Source organism: Hesperophylax consimilis, chromosome 21, assembly GCF_061612785.1.
Source record: "Hesperophylax consimilis isolate HC1 chromosome 21, BYU_Hcon_1.0, whole genome shotgun sequence".
In the NCBI taxonomy this organism is placed as follows: domain Eukaryota; kingdom Metazoa; phylum Arthropoda; class Insecta; order Trichoptera; family Limnephilidae; genus Hesperophylax; species Hesperophylax consimilis.
In genome coordinates, this window is record NC_142856.1 from 24,729,542 (window position 1) to 24,745,710 (window position 16,169).

At 36.3% G+C, this 16,169-nt stretch overlaps 2 protein-coding genes across 3 annotated transcripts in view; one reads left to right on the forward strand and one right to left on the reverse strand.

The window, feature by feature from the left end:
- Positions 1–8,274: 8,274 nt before the first annotated feature.
- LOC149413781 (uncharacterized) lies at positions 8,275–11,815 on the reverse strand. Its single transcript, XM_089644759.1, has 3 exons — positions 11,701–11,815; positions 10,876–11,052; positions 8,275–8,623 (listed from the first exon to the last, which is right to left on the reverse strand). Exons 1-3 carry the CDS (start codon positions 11,792–11,794, stop codon positions 8,448–8,450), a joined length of 447 nt encoding a protein of 148 aa, XP_089500885.1. The 5' UTR covers positions 11,795–11,815; the 3' UTR covers positions 8,275–8,447.
- A 2,571-nt stretch (positions 11,816–14,386) lies between these two features.
- The window catches only part of Ubr1 (Ubr1 ubiquitin ligase), a 67,942-nt gene continuing 66,159 nt past the window's right edge, over positions 14,387–16,169 (forward strand). Inside the window, exon 1 of one of the 2 annotated variants that reach the window (XM_089644676.1) lies at positions 14,387–14,836. The gene's annotated coding sequence lies outside the window, so the exon portion shown is untranslated. Of the gene's footprint in view, positions 14,837–14,943; positions 15,153–16,169 lie in introns of those variants that run through there. The other variant, XM_089644677.1, reaches the window with a different exon arrangement.

Below are 16,169 nucleotides of genomic sequence, written 5' to 3' on the forward strand. Positions count from 1 at the left end.
TGTAGTGGGAGAGCCTTGCCGGGGGAGTCGTACCAGAGTAGCCGTATCGGGAGAGTCGAATCAGGCAAGCTTGGTATTGGTGATGCGCAAGCATCGGTATATATTCCTGAATTCAATGTAAATCTGTCTTATAATTCCTAATGAAATTTCCATATTTACTGCAGAATGCTTCGCCATTGAACAGGCTTTAATTCAAATCCAGCTCCTCAATATTCGTCGAGCCTTTCTGTGCACTGACTCTCTCTAATATCGTTTGTTGTCAAGGAGACTATGATATTTGTAATATTAAAAACATCCTCAATACTTTAAACGAATCTAAGTTTGAGACAATATTGGTTTGGGTGCCGAGCCATCTAGGAATTGAGGGTAACGAGAAAGCTGATTCTCTCGCTAAACTTCGAACAGTCTCTGGTTCTATTCTTTTTGATTTTAAAATTCCTGTCTCTGACGTCTTCTCTATTCTTAAATCCAACATGTCTCTTTCCTGGGAAGAAAATTGGACAAATACGAAAACTCCCATGAAAAATACATGGAATGGACTGCTCCAATTGCGCCCGCATAGGGCGAGCCCTGCCTTCACCATAAGAAAAAGTAAAACAAAAAGTAGAAGGGTTCCTAAAACTAAAAACAAAATAAAACATATTTTTCGTTTCTTTATTTTTAAAAAAAATTTATACACACATGTATTCCTTTGAAAAATATAAGTAGTCTTTGTTGTTATCTTTGTCGTTGTCTTTTTTGAGGTTATGTCGATATTATATATTTGTTACAGTTTGTTACTTCCAAAAGTTTTTCTTTTTTAGTGGCTTTATGAGTTTCTCCTGCATTATTCTTCCACCCAGTCTGGACACAAAATCTTGATACTCCGTTCGGCCATACGGAGAAATGGCGGGAGTATTCCCTGAACCGCCCTCTGTTGAATTAAATGCAAGTTATTAATGAAGTTCAGGTACGGTCTGACCACAGATAATCGAAACGAAGGGAAATATGGAATCGTGCCAACATGGAAATATGGAAACATGGAAACGTGCCAACTGTCGCCGAGCTACGAGCAAACTGCATGGACTATGCAATCAAAGTTATATGTTTGGTGTGTGAACAAAGGCGTGGCGCTGCTTTGAGTAGATGCCATTTGCAGTAGGGTGAACTATGTTGGCGACATTTGCACGGTGTCTCATTACACAATATAACAATGGTTTATGATTCATCTCCCTTGTTTTTATTATCATCTGTGGATATGGAATGAATGGAGAAAGCTACAACGGTTAAAATGCTTTAAATGATGACACCCAGATGGTTCAAAAGTAAAATGATGTACCTTTTTTTAATGATCTCCTTAGCCGAGCGTTTAAGCTATGAAACGTTGTAGGTTCAAATCCCTAGATGCATTTTTTTTAATTTTAGTATCATTTAAAATATTTCACGTAGGTATAGAATATTTGCAACAGGTTCCAGTGTGGTAGATGCTCTCAGTATCACCCTGGCGAAAAACCCTCGTCCCTTACTTGAAATGGTGTTAGCTGTGTTTGGTTACCAGATCTGAATAGGCAGTTACTTTCCAACCCTCCTATCCCCTATCTCATTCCCCTCCCAACTCCTTTCAGTCTCGCAACATACTCGAATCGGGGATATCTAAGTTCCACTGGCTCTAAGCAATTGGGACTCTTGTGTGGTATTCATAAAAAAACGTTAATAATTTAACTTTCATAACATATAAATATAACTTACCTAGCTTGAATGCTGATTCGTCAATCACTTTGGGCACGTAGTTGTTGGTGCAGGAGCGGTCAAACTTTCTTATCGGAGGGTGGCAGATATTGTTGGCAGAGCGAGGGTTGACATACTCGGCCTGAACTGTCTTCAAGATGGAGGGTTGTTTGTACACCGCTGGCAGAAAATAAATAAAATACTCTAATTTCCAAATCATTTTATTAAATACAAGGATAATTAACAAACAAACCGCCATTACAGACACCTAGCTCGTTATCTATAAAACCAGATAAAACAGATCAGTGACATAATAGAACATGATAAAATAATAATAGGTTAGGTTCAGAGATGTGCAAAATGGGTACCCAAAACCATTTGAAATGCAAAATGGAAATGGGTCAAAACTTTTCCATTTGTAATACCTATTTTTAAAATGCATTGAAAATGCAAAATGATTTCTCAGGTCAAACAGTTAAAATAATTATAGAATGTTTACACAATTTTGTCATTTAATAATGGACATCAATGTAGAACAAACATATTATATGATGGTAAATCCAAAAACACCACGACTACAGATTATGAAAACACAAAAAATTTGCGCGTGACTAATGTTGCCAACGTAAAAACATTGAAACTGATATCTAACATTTAATATTACAGCGTCATGGCCCCATGTTCAGTATTTGAATCAGTATTTTTTGTAATGGTATCACTCAATTGCCAGGGCTCCTACCAGGGAGCAACTAGACAAATATAAATTATCTCTCATAGCGAGGTTGAGGACCTACTGATATTTGGGGCTTAGGATAGTAGGAAGAATGTTACAAAAAAGCATTTAAAATGGAAAATTCACTGAGAAAAGCATTTAAAATGCAAAATCCAAAATGGTTTTTAGAAAAGCATTTAAAATGCAAAATGGAAAATACCAATTTTGCATTTCCATTTGAAATGGAATAAAGCAAATATTTGGAATAAAGCACATCTCTGGTTAGGTTAAATTAGGTTTGTTCGTTACAGAAGTCGGGGACGACCAAGGAAGACATGGCACCCTCAAGGGAATTAAATGTTTAAGTCAGGTCATATCAATCAGAATAACAGAAGAGTATGTATGGAAGTGATTGAAGCAAGGAGAGTATTACTAAACAGAGTTGTATAGCGGTCTCTACTTTCTGCCTACTCTCCGTGTAAATATTGTGATGGTTAGTTAGTTAGGTTTGTTTTTTTTTTCTTCACTTTTCTACAACATTCTGTTTTGTCACTGTTCTCTTCTGTCACGGAACTATATTATTTGTCATTCATTTATATTTGTATCACCTTCTTCGGTGAAGTCTGCCTGATAAGTTGACTTCAAATGATCCTTGTCCGTTGCCGCATAGGTCTCCAGGGTTGGTTCACCTATGGTTGGGCGCTAAAACAAACAGAAAAGAAGCTTTAATTGTCTTGAAAGCAAAAACAAATCCATTCATCATCACGGCGCTTAATGTAATTTGGTCTTTGGTCCTTGGTTCTTCCCTTCCTGCTTCATTCTTCGCAGTCTTTCCACCTCTTGCTATTCGTAATCAGCTCTTTCATAGATGGTGCTAATTTAATTACAATTTTAGGCAAAACACTTTTAGCCACAAATACAATATTGGATTTAAACACCAATATAGAATTGTATTTGTTTACCTTTCTTGAAAGCATTCAGTTTTTATATGAACAACACTCTTTATTCATAATCATTATTTTTTATTTTTTTTTTGGAATAACTTAACGAGTAAAACCTCTGATTGTAATTTTTAATTATTGAAGACAATATCACACATCTAGGACTTGAACTCAGGACCGTTGCCTTGCCGGGGCACCGCTCTACAAACTGAGCTAATGTGATCATATCTCGGTCATATTTAACTGTATCATATTTCGAATAAGAACTACCAACATTGTCTTCATTTTCTCACTGCACATTTTTTATTGCCTGCTATCTTCATGTATGATTGCATTTAGTTCAAGTTGAATTTATGAATAATTTTAATATTTATTTTTCGGAATAACTTTATTGAGTAAAACCTCAAATTGTAATATTTAAATATTGAAGACAATATTAGTGATTTCTAAACGAAAATCTGAAACAGAAAAATCAGAAAAGGAAACGGTTACATCTGGGACTCGAACCCAGGACCCTTGTCTTTCCGTGACAGTGCTCTAGGTTCGAGTCCCAGATGTGACCGTTTCCTTTTCTGATTTTTCTGTTTCAGATTTTCGTTTAGAAATCACTAATATTGTCTTCAATATTTGAATAATTTTAATTTTATCCTTATGTCGTTGGATAGTTAACTACAAACTCAAAAAATAAATAATAAAGGGAGTTCTATGAAAATTCACAATTATTGACTAATTTCATCTTCCTTTTCTTTACTCGCTTTACCCCCTTTGATCTCCAAATTACCGAGCCACTCTCGAGAATGCTACGAACCAGAGTAAAATAAAGCATTTAAGATGGTGACCTTGTTGGGTACTAATTTTTATCCCGCCAGAGTTTGCATGATCGTGGTTCTTACTATGAGCTGTCAAATCCGAATAATCAATATTATGGTACCTACTGGTACCTACTGCCCCGAAGAACGTTTGAAAAATAATTGTTATTGAGAAGGTATTTTTTCATTTCCTTGGACGAATTTTATAATTCCTTATTTGAAATAAAAAATGTTACCTACCTAAAATATTTATGGTTTATAATTAAGTAGGTATGTATTTAAGTACCTACCTACAACTCTTACGATTTCTGAGGAAAATTTGGTACTTATTTCAAATTCCCACCTTGGCCGGAAACAATTTAGCATCTATCAGGGGTCCCATGGGCCCTGTGCGGCTCCAATCGCTTCCTTCCGATGCGCCCCCACTTTCCTTTTCGCCCCCCTGCGCCTTGGGGGCCTTTCCAGAAAGAACACATTCACATTTCTCATTTGTACATTTGGCTTTCACCTCGGCTTTGGGATGATGTCCTTTCTTTCCATGATGACTGTATAAAATAAAGTTAAAAATATGACAATAATAATTAAGAGTTACATTGTTTCATTGTAAGCGTAGGCAGAGAAAAAAGAGTACCGAATATTACACACATAAATATACAATCTTAACTGCACTTAGTTAGTCAGTAATTCAGACATACACTTACAAATATACAGTCTTTAATGCACATAATTAGTCAGTAATTCAAATATACACATACACACATACAAATACACAATCTTAACTGCACTTAGTTAGTCAGTAATTCAGACATACACTTACAAATATACAGTCTTTAATGCACATAATTAGTCAGTTATTCAAATATACAGATACACACATACAAATACACAATCTTTACTGCACATAGTTAGTCAGCAATTCAAACATACACATACAGACATACAAATATACAATTTTTACTGTGAATAGTAAGTCAGTGCATAATTCAGAAATACAAATTTAGTTTTTACTGCTCATACTTTTAGTCAGTAATTCAGAGTTACAAATATACAATCTTAATTGCACATAGTTAGTAATTAAGACATAAAAATATATAATCTTAACTGCACATAGTTAGTCAATTCCAGGACTGGTCCTGAGCCAAACAGCGCCTGGCGCTAGTAACAACCCCAAGGGCTCTGTATTAAGTGTTAGGTATTAGCCAGCGCCTGGGCTCCTTGGCTCCTTGGTGCTTTGGCAATTCGGCACCTGGAGCAGACTGCTCAATTGCAAATGCATCTGGTCAAGTCCCAAATGCAATAAAAAAATGGAAATTTGAAGAAAATAAACACCCACTCGTCCATAGTGCAAATATCCCACCTTGATGGAAAAGAGGAAATACCAGAGTCCTGAGGACATGTGACGTGAAACCTAATAATGTGCTAAAAAAACTTGTGTTTAAAAGCGTTGGTGAAGTTGCCGAATTCCACTGCAGGCGTACAATTTTTTTAAAACAACACTTGATTTCTATGTAATTACTAATAATAATAATAAGTGTTTTATTATTTTTCTTTTTTGTAACAATTTGTAAGTATTTGTAGTGGCTTTTTGGATATGTTTTGACCCTGAGATCAAGTGTTTCTAAGATACTTGTTAGTTGTTATTACTTGCGCTTTGTATTTAGGAATGTAAAGAAGTATTGTTTTATAACAGAGTTGTTTAATTAACATGATGTTGCAAGATTTCGTCAGTGTTGGTTCTTATAGGGACTCTCAGAATAACTTTTTATTATGACTTTTTGGGTTTTAATGAGTGATTTTAGGATATTATCATTTGCACTGCCCCATCAGATAATACTGTATACTACTGTAAACATCAATTTAAGTCGGGGGGAACAAAAAAACATGTACAAAATAGTTTATTAGGTTCTTCAAACTTAATTTTGTTTGAGAAAAACTTGATCTTGAATGCATCTTATACCATCTACCTGAAATAAATAGTTGTTTCTTGTTGTAATTAAATTGAAACCAAGTGTTATTTTTGAGAGTTTGCATGTTAAGCGTGCGGCGGAATTCGACAACTTTACCAAATCGTTGACCACTGTCACTTACGGTGGATCATTAATGGATTTGCAGTCCGGCCACACAAAGTCTCCTCTATAAGTTGTGGTGAAATCCATATTTTTCAACTTGCAATTTTCAATATATTACTGTATAAAAATGTAGTTTACTTTCACTTATTTCATTAATTTTGAATTAATTTTAAATACATAATGATACATTTTGTATAGTACTGCAACAGTCAAAAATGGTCAAAAACTACTGACACAAATAAACCACTAAATACTGACAGTTATTAAAATAAATATTTTATTCCAAATTCAGTTTTCTATAATAATTATGTTAATTATTAAACATGCAAGTAAGTACTTTTATTAGCTACGCTCACTGAAAAAAATTTACCTGCATTGCACTTTACACTAGTGATGAAATTCTTGAAAGTTTCAGTTTACATAAGGTTCCCGTGAGCAATCAGGCCGTGGACCCATCTTACCTCATTCCTTCAACAGTAACCTGGTCACTTTGATAAAGTTTTATAAAGGAGTCTCTTCATCCTCTTTACATTTTGTGCGTATATTGGTGTTTTCCATTCCCAACGGTTGCATGTCTCCTGAAGTAGGACTGTCCTAATAGTTTCTTCAGTGAGTTTCTGTCCATATTGAGTCGTTCTAGTCTGGTTCGTCTAGGGTCCAATCCGTTTACGATGTAGACCTAATCAACCCTGGACGGAACTATTCGAGATAAATTTAAAGCCACAGGGTGAGGGGGAAGACGCATTTACTTACTTAATTTTTATAATAACATATCCCATTCCCAAATCATTTCAAAAGTTTGCCATACAAGATGGCTACCAGGAAATTCACCCTAGACTTGGCTTCATTGGCATTCATACAAAATCGTACTCTATCCAGTGCTTTTTAGATTCATGGTTTATCAGTACCTACTTTGGATTGCCACATTCCCGGTGCCCTTTCCCATTCCTTCCAGTGCTGAGATTTGACCCACCAGGGGGGTATAACTCCGATCGAAAATTGTAACCGAAATATTGTGACGTCGTATAATTGCCTAACTGTATCCACCAATGAAAAACTCTGAAAGTTTATTCCATAGACTTTCAAAGTTTTTCATTGGTGTATATTATAATAAGTAGGCTCCGAATGAGAATTTTACTCTCTATAGTATATTGGCAAATCTATGCTTTTTAGGACCAATTTGTTTCATACAAAAAGCCCGAAGATATCGATCTAGCGAATGTGGTGTGGTGCAGACCATCGAACATGTGGTCAACGAATGCCCGCTCCATTCATTCCCCGGCGGGATTGATGAGGTTCACATGGCGACGCCCGAGGCCCTAGAATGGCTCGCAGACCTAGATGTACCCCTCTGACCCCCCCCACCATACGAAAGAAGAAGAAGTGAGTGGTTTATTTATGGTGGTGAGATTTGATCCACCTTTCAACATGTAGTTTGGTGTGGCCAAGCTGCCATTCTAAGATTCTATCTCCCGTTATAGCTTCAAAATGTGATTGCGCCAACCTTCGGTCCCCTACCTACTATAATTTTGCCTCACAAGTTTATTGGTAGTTGGGACTGTTATTTTGTGTCTCTTTTTTCAAAAAGTGCTCATTTAAAAATAAAAGTATTTTCTTTTATTTGTGACAAACGTGCAAGTGCCTTTTGATTAAAAATGTCTTAAATGTTCGATTAGTTGGTCTAACAGTCCAAACCTTTGGTTTCCCACTCAAGTGTCAAGGGTTCAATTCTCTACCAGCTAAGTCCTCCATCATTGCACAAGCAACATTTTCTGCTTGTATTGATAAAGTAGGAGGACTTCAATTATTGTCAGCTTATTCGAAACCTGGAAATGTTTATCTTTTTGGAAAAAAAAATGCCATTTTGTTCCATCACTCATAATTATTGTCCTAATATCTAATACGCATTTTACAAACCAACTTATTTACATAGTTTCAAAATGATAAGCAGATCAAATGAATAACAATGATGGAATAATAATATAAGTATATATTTTCTTCAAGGACAAAACAGAACATGATAAACAATTAGGTTATATTAGTTTAGGTTAGGTTAGGTTTGTTTGTTCATTATTTTTCTTCACTTTTCTTCAATATTCTGTTTTGTCATGGAACCGCATTTTAAATACTCTTTCCTGCAACATATTTTAATTGGTGTCAGCAAACTTGCAAGTAGCCATCGACAACGCAATTTTCTACATTAGCAACACTATCTAATCCTGTAGACATAGCCCCCGGGCAGAGGGAAGCCCCAACGGCAGCACTCGGGGCTCTTAAAGGGCTTGCCATAGGGAGTGGCCTCCAGTATGGCCTCACCCAATATGCAGTGGGCCACTTGGTATGTAGTCATCCCCGCACTAGTGTTTAAAATCTCTGCCGTCTTGTCTGGAAGATAAATAGGAGAATTAAATAAATGTATGTCTATATGTGATGAAGGATGTTGTGAAACAGAAGTAAAAAGTAAGATATTCACGACAAAAGAAGCCATGAGCAAAATACTAAAGATATGGAGTGACAGAGGCATAATGAAGACCACTAAGAAGAGACTCATCGTGGCGGTGACTTTCCCCAAATTTCTATACGGTGTGGAAACATGGACATTTAAAGCCAGCGAAAGAAAGCAGATTGACGCCCTGAAAATGTGGCGGAGAAAAATGCTCACGACTCCATGGACAGCCGAACGCACAAATGGGGCCATTCTGGAAGAGCTAGGCATCCACAATAAGTTTCAACTGTCTGCCTACAATGCATTTCTAGATAATTTGAACATGTTGCTCGCCAAACTGAGGACTGCAATTTGAAGAAACTTATAGTTATAGTCACTGGCAAAGCGTTTGGCAGGAGAAGCAGAGGAAGGTTACCAATGTGCTGGAGTGACAAAGTATCACTGGCCTTCAGTACGTCAGTGTCCTGGCTCTGTGGATGAGCCTTGTCCACCAGGGCAATTGGAGTGAGGGTCGCGAACCTCACTAATGAGGAACCGACTTAAAAAGAAGATCAATTTATAAGAATGTCAGATGACTGTAATTCTTTTCCCTTAATTAAGGCGATGCACTACGTCGTGTAGTATTTTAAATTGAGCCACTATCAATAACAATCCTTACGTAGATGGCGATAAGGTTTAAATTCCCGCTTAACACCATCCGCCTGTTCTGATTTATGCAAGAAAAAAACATGGCCAAAAAGTGCCTTTTATTTTATTTTGTGGATATTCAGGCATAAATATTAATTTTTTTCCGATCATTTTATAAATAACTTAATTTGCCACATTATACAATAAAATCATAACCGAAAATGGGTTCGTAAGTAGGAGATTTTGAACTTTAAAGCAGTTTTCATAGGCCTTTACACTATTTTTTTCTGGGCTTATAAAAAGACTTATCTAAAAACTACTCGATTCTTTCAAAGGCCAAGATGTATTCTACTAGCTGTATTTAATTAAATCATCTAAACCATTTCTAGGCGACCAAATTTTCAAACCAAAAACATATGATTTTGCATTACTACGTATGAACTCGAAATTCTAAGTGACCAAATATGACTGTGTGCATTGTGACCCAGTGACCCAGTGACCCAGTGACCCAGTGACCCAGAGACAGACCGGGGAAGGGTAGGTGGACAGTGTGTAAGAGGAATGGAACTTGACAGGAAGGACTGAAGAATGGAGCCAGTGGACAGAATTTGTGGAGTAGGTCAAATCGCACCCCAGGAGATAGCACCTTGATGAGGACAATGAGATCAGTAATAAACAAGTTTTTTCAAAAAAAAATTTTTTTATCGAAAAAATTATTTTAAAAATTACGATAATGAAAGTATTTTTATTTTATTTATACGTTGATGAATAAATTAAATTGTGCCATTTTTATTCTTTTATTATTATTTCATGTTCGTTTGTATTCTTGAATATGGAGGCATTGAAGTCACGCCAGTCGGTGCCAGCCAGTGTCATTTTCAACGTCAAAATGACTTTGTAGCCAGTTGGATCCGTTTCAGAATGTGTAGTTTTTGATCGTTTTTAAAATCAATAATTATGAATAAAAATATTAAAATGACACGGTTTTAGTACAATGATCAAAATCAATCATCAGAATCAAAAAAAATAACCGAGTTTTCCACATATTTTTAACAGTTTGTGAAAATGCCCCATTATTGTGAAGAGGCAAATTTAGTTGATTGATGTTAAGGCGATGCCATACGTAGTAATACAAAATCATGTGTTTTTGGTTTGAAAATTTGGTCGCCTAGAAATTTTTCAGATGCTTTAATTAAATACTACGAGTAGAATACATCTTGGCCTTTGAAATAATCGAGTAGTTTTTAGATAAGTCTTTTTATAAGCCCAGAAAAAAATAATGTATAAGGCCTATGAAAACTGCTTTAAAGTTCAAAATCTCCTACTTACGAACCCATTTTCACCTGAACCTCAAGAAATATGCAATATTAATTACTACTAAGTACCCGCGTATAAGTATCGGGGGAATATCTTCAAAAAGTGTACAGCAATGTATAGTCTTCGTTCGGACGAAAGTCACCTACACCAAAACACAATTTTCAGATGGACATATGTACAAAATAACTGGTTCTGAGCAAAGGAATTCATAAAAAGTGATTGATTCCCCTTTATTTAATTTGCTTACTTTTCAAATCATTGTCAGGAACAGGCCTCATCGACTTGGTTCTCTCAACTCCCCCCAAAGCAATGGATGCGGGGTTTCGGTACACGTATGCAGATGAAGTTTGGGGAATATCTATGTCATCTGCAAGCCTGACATTGAAATCCTTAACATCGATCACTTCCCGACCATAGATGAAGCCTTTTTTAATGGAAGAGTCAAACAATTTAATAATCTGAACAATCTCCCATCTTATAAAACAGTTAAAATAATACTATCTGACCAAAATATGGAAGTTGGTTCTAAGCATTCTTAACATTGTCTTAAAGCCCTTCAGAATTTTTTCAATCCAGTACAAAAGTAACTATCAAACTTATCAATCGGGCGCACTTGCATTTTGTACAGGGTCGCCTATAATAGAAGCAAGGAAGATGGGCCATGAACCGTATTGCCAGCATCGTTCACCCATAATTCTGCAAATTTCATCTATGCACATTGGTGTCCCGTCGTTGTTTTCACCCACACACCAAACACATAACTTTAATTGGCTTTAATAGTTTGTGCGGTCGTACCTCGGCGACAGTCAACATACTTCCGACCACATCTCCCTTTGTTACTAATCCAGGGGTTAACAATGTTTATGTTTCCGAGAGGCTAACAAAACTGAATGTTTGCACAAAACAAAAAAATTTAAGATAAATTTATCATATTGCTGTTGAAATACAAATTGAATATATTTATATGTGTTCCTCTTTTGCCTCTTACAGCTTTCTCTGCGATACGTAAGAGCTGTTCGGAGATAAGAGGATAACTGCAGAATATTTATTGCTACATACAACTCGTGCTTACCCCTTTTGCAATAACCCATCTGATATTCTGACTTGACTTTATCTTCGTTACGATGGTGAACAGGTTGCATTTCAAGGGGATTTTTGAAATACATGTTACCAACTGCAACTTCCTTTTCTTTGAGCTACAAAAATAATTCTTCGGATACCTTATTTTAATTCATTTATACATTTAGAAGAATGTAGAAAATATAAATTGGACATTTCACGTGACTAAGGAGGAAGTAAAACTTAATTTGCAGTGTTGAAGGGAATTCCTTGTCACAATCAAGAAGACAAAACTGCATATACATAACAATTTTTTTTCTTAATTGATACAGAGGCAGTCTGCTTAGCTCCCATAAGCATTCGGGTGATACGCCCACTGCGCCAACTCTCATATTATTTGGTATCGGTACCGCCGCCACGAAAACCATTTATTGGATAACAAAAACACCTCTGCTATCGCTACGTTTGATGACTTAGCAAGAGTGCCCGGGTTCATGGTATGGGTCTTGGTGATGGATGCGTCGGCCCACCAACTGCGTGGCAGGCTGGATCGGGAGAAACTGGTTGAGGGAGACCTTTTTACCTCTCTCGCAGGACTCTCTCAGAACATTTCCTTTCACTGCAGTGGGAGGGATGGATTCATAAGTCTGTCACCCCTGGACATACTGATCATCAGATTCCTACCCACCCCTCATACCTTTTTTCTTCCCTGAACTTCCTCCCTTCCTTTCCTAAAAAGACCCTCCACACTGTGTGGAGCTAATGTAAAAAAATATATATTTTACTGTATTTGGATGCATTTTTCATATTCTAGGGTATTTGCAGGTCTGGGCTTCCAGTGGCGCATTTTACAATCTTACCACTCTAGCTCACTGAAAAGTCATCTTACTGGAAGCCCTGTCCCGCAAATACCCAAGAATATGAATAGTGCGGCTGGTGTAGCGTGGCATAATCATGTATGAAATATGGCAGTGATAAAATCCATTAAAATGTTAAAGTAAACTAAGCCTCACAGCTCGTGCTGCTAGGAGGCGCTAGTGTAACATACTGTCATCAGAATGTATGGGAAATGTCAGAAGTTGAAGGTATTTTAACTATTCTACAGTATTTGCTTAAAGTTCAAAATTTGGAAGGGGGATATAGGTTCTGCTGCCCCGGGAACCTTTTATAGGATAACCAACACCCCTGCCATAGTTCACCCTAAATTGTTTGCTAAGTTTGTTGACTTAGCAGTGGTGCCTTGGTTCGTGGGGCAAGGTTTATATAGGTCTTGGCGGCGAATGCGATTACTCACCTACTGCGTGGTGGGCCTGGTTGGGAGAGCCTGGTTGAGGGGGACCTTTAAACCTTTCCATACGTCCGTCACTCCTTGACATACTGATCCCTAGACTCCTACCCACCCATTATACCTTTTTTCCTTCCCAAAACTTCCTCTCCTACCTTACCCTAAAAAGACCCTCCACACAGCATCTCCAAATATGACGTAGGCCCTGATGGAAATTGTAACTAAAATAAAAATAGGAATGTTCAATGGGAGTTTGGTGCTGCCACAACTCGGCTCTACTGGTATGCCTTATTTCTGTTAACTATCCCGCAGCCAAGTGGGGGAGTAGGTAGTACCCAAAATTACTATCCTCCTTATATTCTCTAATGATAGTGAAAACCCTATCAAAATCCGTAGCGTAGTTTAAAAGAACTAAGAGCACAAACAGACAGACGTGAATAGCGACTTTATTTTATACTATGTTGAGATTAGTATCCATTGATTGTAACCATGTGATTGTAAAAAATATGCTTACGAGAGTGTTTAAGCATTTTGTGTGCCTTTGAGTGTTTATGAGTATGACTGTGTTATATCTATCTGTCTATGTATTTTACGCCTTTGTATTGTAGTAACTTGAAATGTTATTCTTCTTTATTTATTTTCTAGATTATATCTTCTCGTTATATGTGTGCTTTAGAATTATAATTAATATTATGAAATTTACCAGCTCACAGACTGCTTTGGCAGTTTAGCGGGTGCTTGTAATGAAGAATAAAAAATAAATATACAAACATAATATTTAGTATGAATGCGAGGAAAAGGACTGAATAACAAACAGAAGAATCTTCTTCAATTAATTAATTTGTATACCTTTTTGATGGAGTCATTGTAATAATTCTTTTTTTCTTTGCAAAAATGTTCTCGGGGGTCCTTAGGATTTATTTTTTCATCGATAGTCAAGTTGTCTACAAAAGCTCTTCTAATCATACAATTTTCATCTAATGGATTGGGAACTCTTAGAGGACTGAAAATTGTATAAAATTAATATTTAAGGAAAGTAACGTCATTTTGGAAATATTTCCTCGAATATTATTATATAAATGGAAGAGAATTTAAATACAAACCCTTCTAGTGTTTTAGGAACAAAATCCTTCATGAAAACAGTTCTAAAATCGATTGACCCTCCTATTACAGACATGGTTATAATATTGTTCTTTGAGAAAGACGATAAATTTCAATTTTCTTCATTAACGCTATTATTTACCTCAAAAAAATAATTGCTCGTAATAATGTGTTCACTTGTTAGTTTTTCGAATTTTAGCTTCGTCCGCGAAATAAAAATAACGCGTTACCTACTTAGTAGCGAGTTTCTCATTATTGAATCTGGCAACCACGGTATTGTATAATTATTTTCTTGCCAGTAGTTTCTATGGTTTCTTCGTAGTTCGCGATTTCGCGATTTTCTTCCTCGCATTGCTCGCAGAATCTAGAATCATGGGCGGGCACTCGTATTTAATAATAAAAAACATGTCGAGGAAGCTGATTCAATAATCAACTCGCGGTCGCGAGTGATATTCTAAACAAGCCTTATTTAATAACAACTTAACGGCTGTAACCTTGGCCCGTGCCCACAGCTACCTAGGAAGAAGTTATTGTAATCACGCAAGGAGGTTTGGATAGTTGCGTGAAATGTCAAAATTGTCGTGGATCAGTGCCAAATTGAGATATTTCACGTTGAACGGTCTGTTTGTGACGAAGAAAACGTCGCGCTTTTCATTTTCCCATCCCGCGTAGTTGGAGTGGAGTGTTTTTGAGTGCTCGTGACTGAAGAGGAATAATTTATAACAGAGTTACTTCCTGGGCTGTCGTCGCAGAGAAAGTGAAGGTACAACCCATTTGTGTAGAACGCAATAATAATTGCATTTTTTCTATTAATATGCGCAACAATGTGAATCCGTGCACGAACTGTTCTTTTTCGCTTTCATTGTATTGAACGTCACTGCTTTCTGATTGCCGTTGGTGTTTTTCCATTTTTTCCAAAACCCTCCGTCGTTAATTTGAGTGTTGACCTATAGCTAAGCACAATGACGACAAGCCGTGTTTAATTATCGTGTGAATTGGTGTTTATTTTTAACCTCCGGTGTTTCCAGAATGTTTTGACAGAAATGTGGCTTGCTCTCGTGCATCCGAGATACAGTTCCGTGAGTTTCAAATCCAAAGCCCATTTTGTTGAACATATTCGTGGATTTATTTTTGGACTGAGGTATTTTATACACGATTCCCTCAGTCTGGAGCCTAAATCTGTGAGCATTTTGGTGTCGCCAAGGTTTATTTTGTTCCCGATGGTTCACGCAAGTTCAAATATCTTTGTTTTGCCTTAGCTTTGTTATTGTTCGTGGCGAACATATGGTCACTAGGCACTAAAGTGACTTGTAATCATTGCGGCCAGGTTAGGTATCATGATTCTAATATGTTCTACCATGTGTGCTTTGTTTATTGAAATTATTCAACAGCTTCGATTTAAATAAATAAACCGCAAAGTGATGGAAATCAATCAATAAAAAAAATCTGTTTTCAGATTGGTATCCATTGTTTGTTTTTGACAGTTCTTTGTGTGAACATAATTACAAATATTTTCAGTTGTAATTTTCAAAATGACACTCATTTATACTTAAAAGAATGCATAAAACAATGTAGTTGTTTTCAATTATTGTTTTTCAAATGTAGTGGAAAGCACAACTATTATTATTTGTAGTCATTATTAACAGAAAATGACAAAATCTCATTAAAATACACACAATGAATAGATTTATGACACACTTAACTAAAACAACGCAGAATGTTTATCATCCACACTAATATTTATTATTACTGATGTGTCATCAAGCTGTCAAAAAATGACTAATCCCCTAAATGCGAATCGATCACAAACTATACTTGAAAGGTCTATATCTCATTTGGAGACGATTTTGTGGTGTACATAATTTTTTTTTGTGCTTTCGTTGTCGAAAAATCGAATAAAATCGGTAAATCGAATCCAAAGTTGAAATTTTTTAGATCAAATTGAAAAAAAAATGGCCACCACGGGGTTAATATCAGCTGTTTAATGGCTTTCAAAATGCGTCTAAACATTGACCCGGCAAAAGTTTATTTTTTGTAAATATTTACCTAACCATATAATTATAATAATATAATATAAATCACAGATTTTGTTTTTA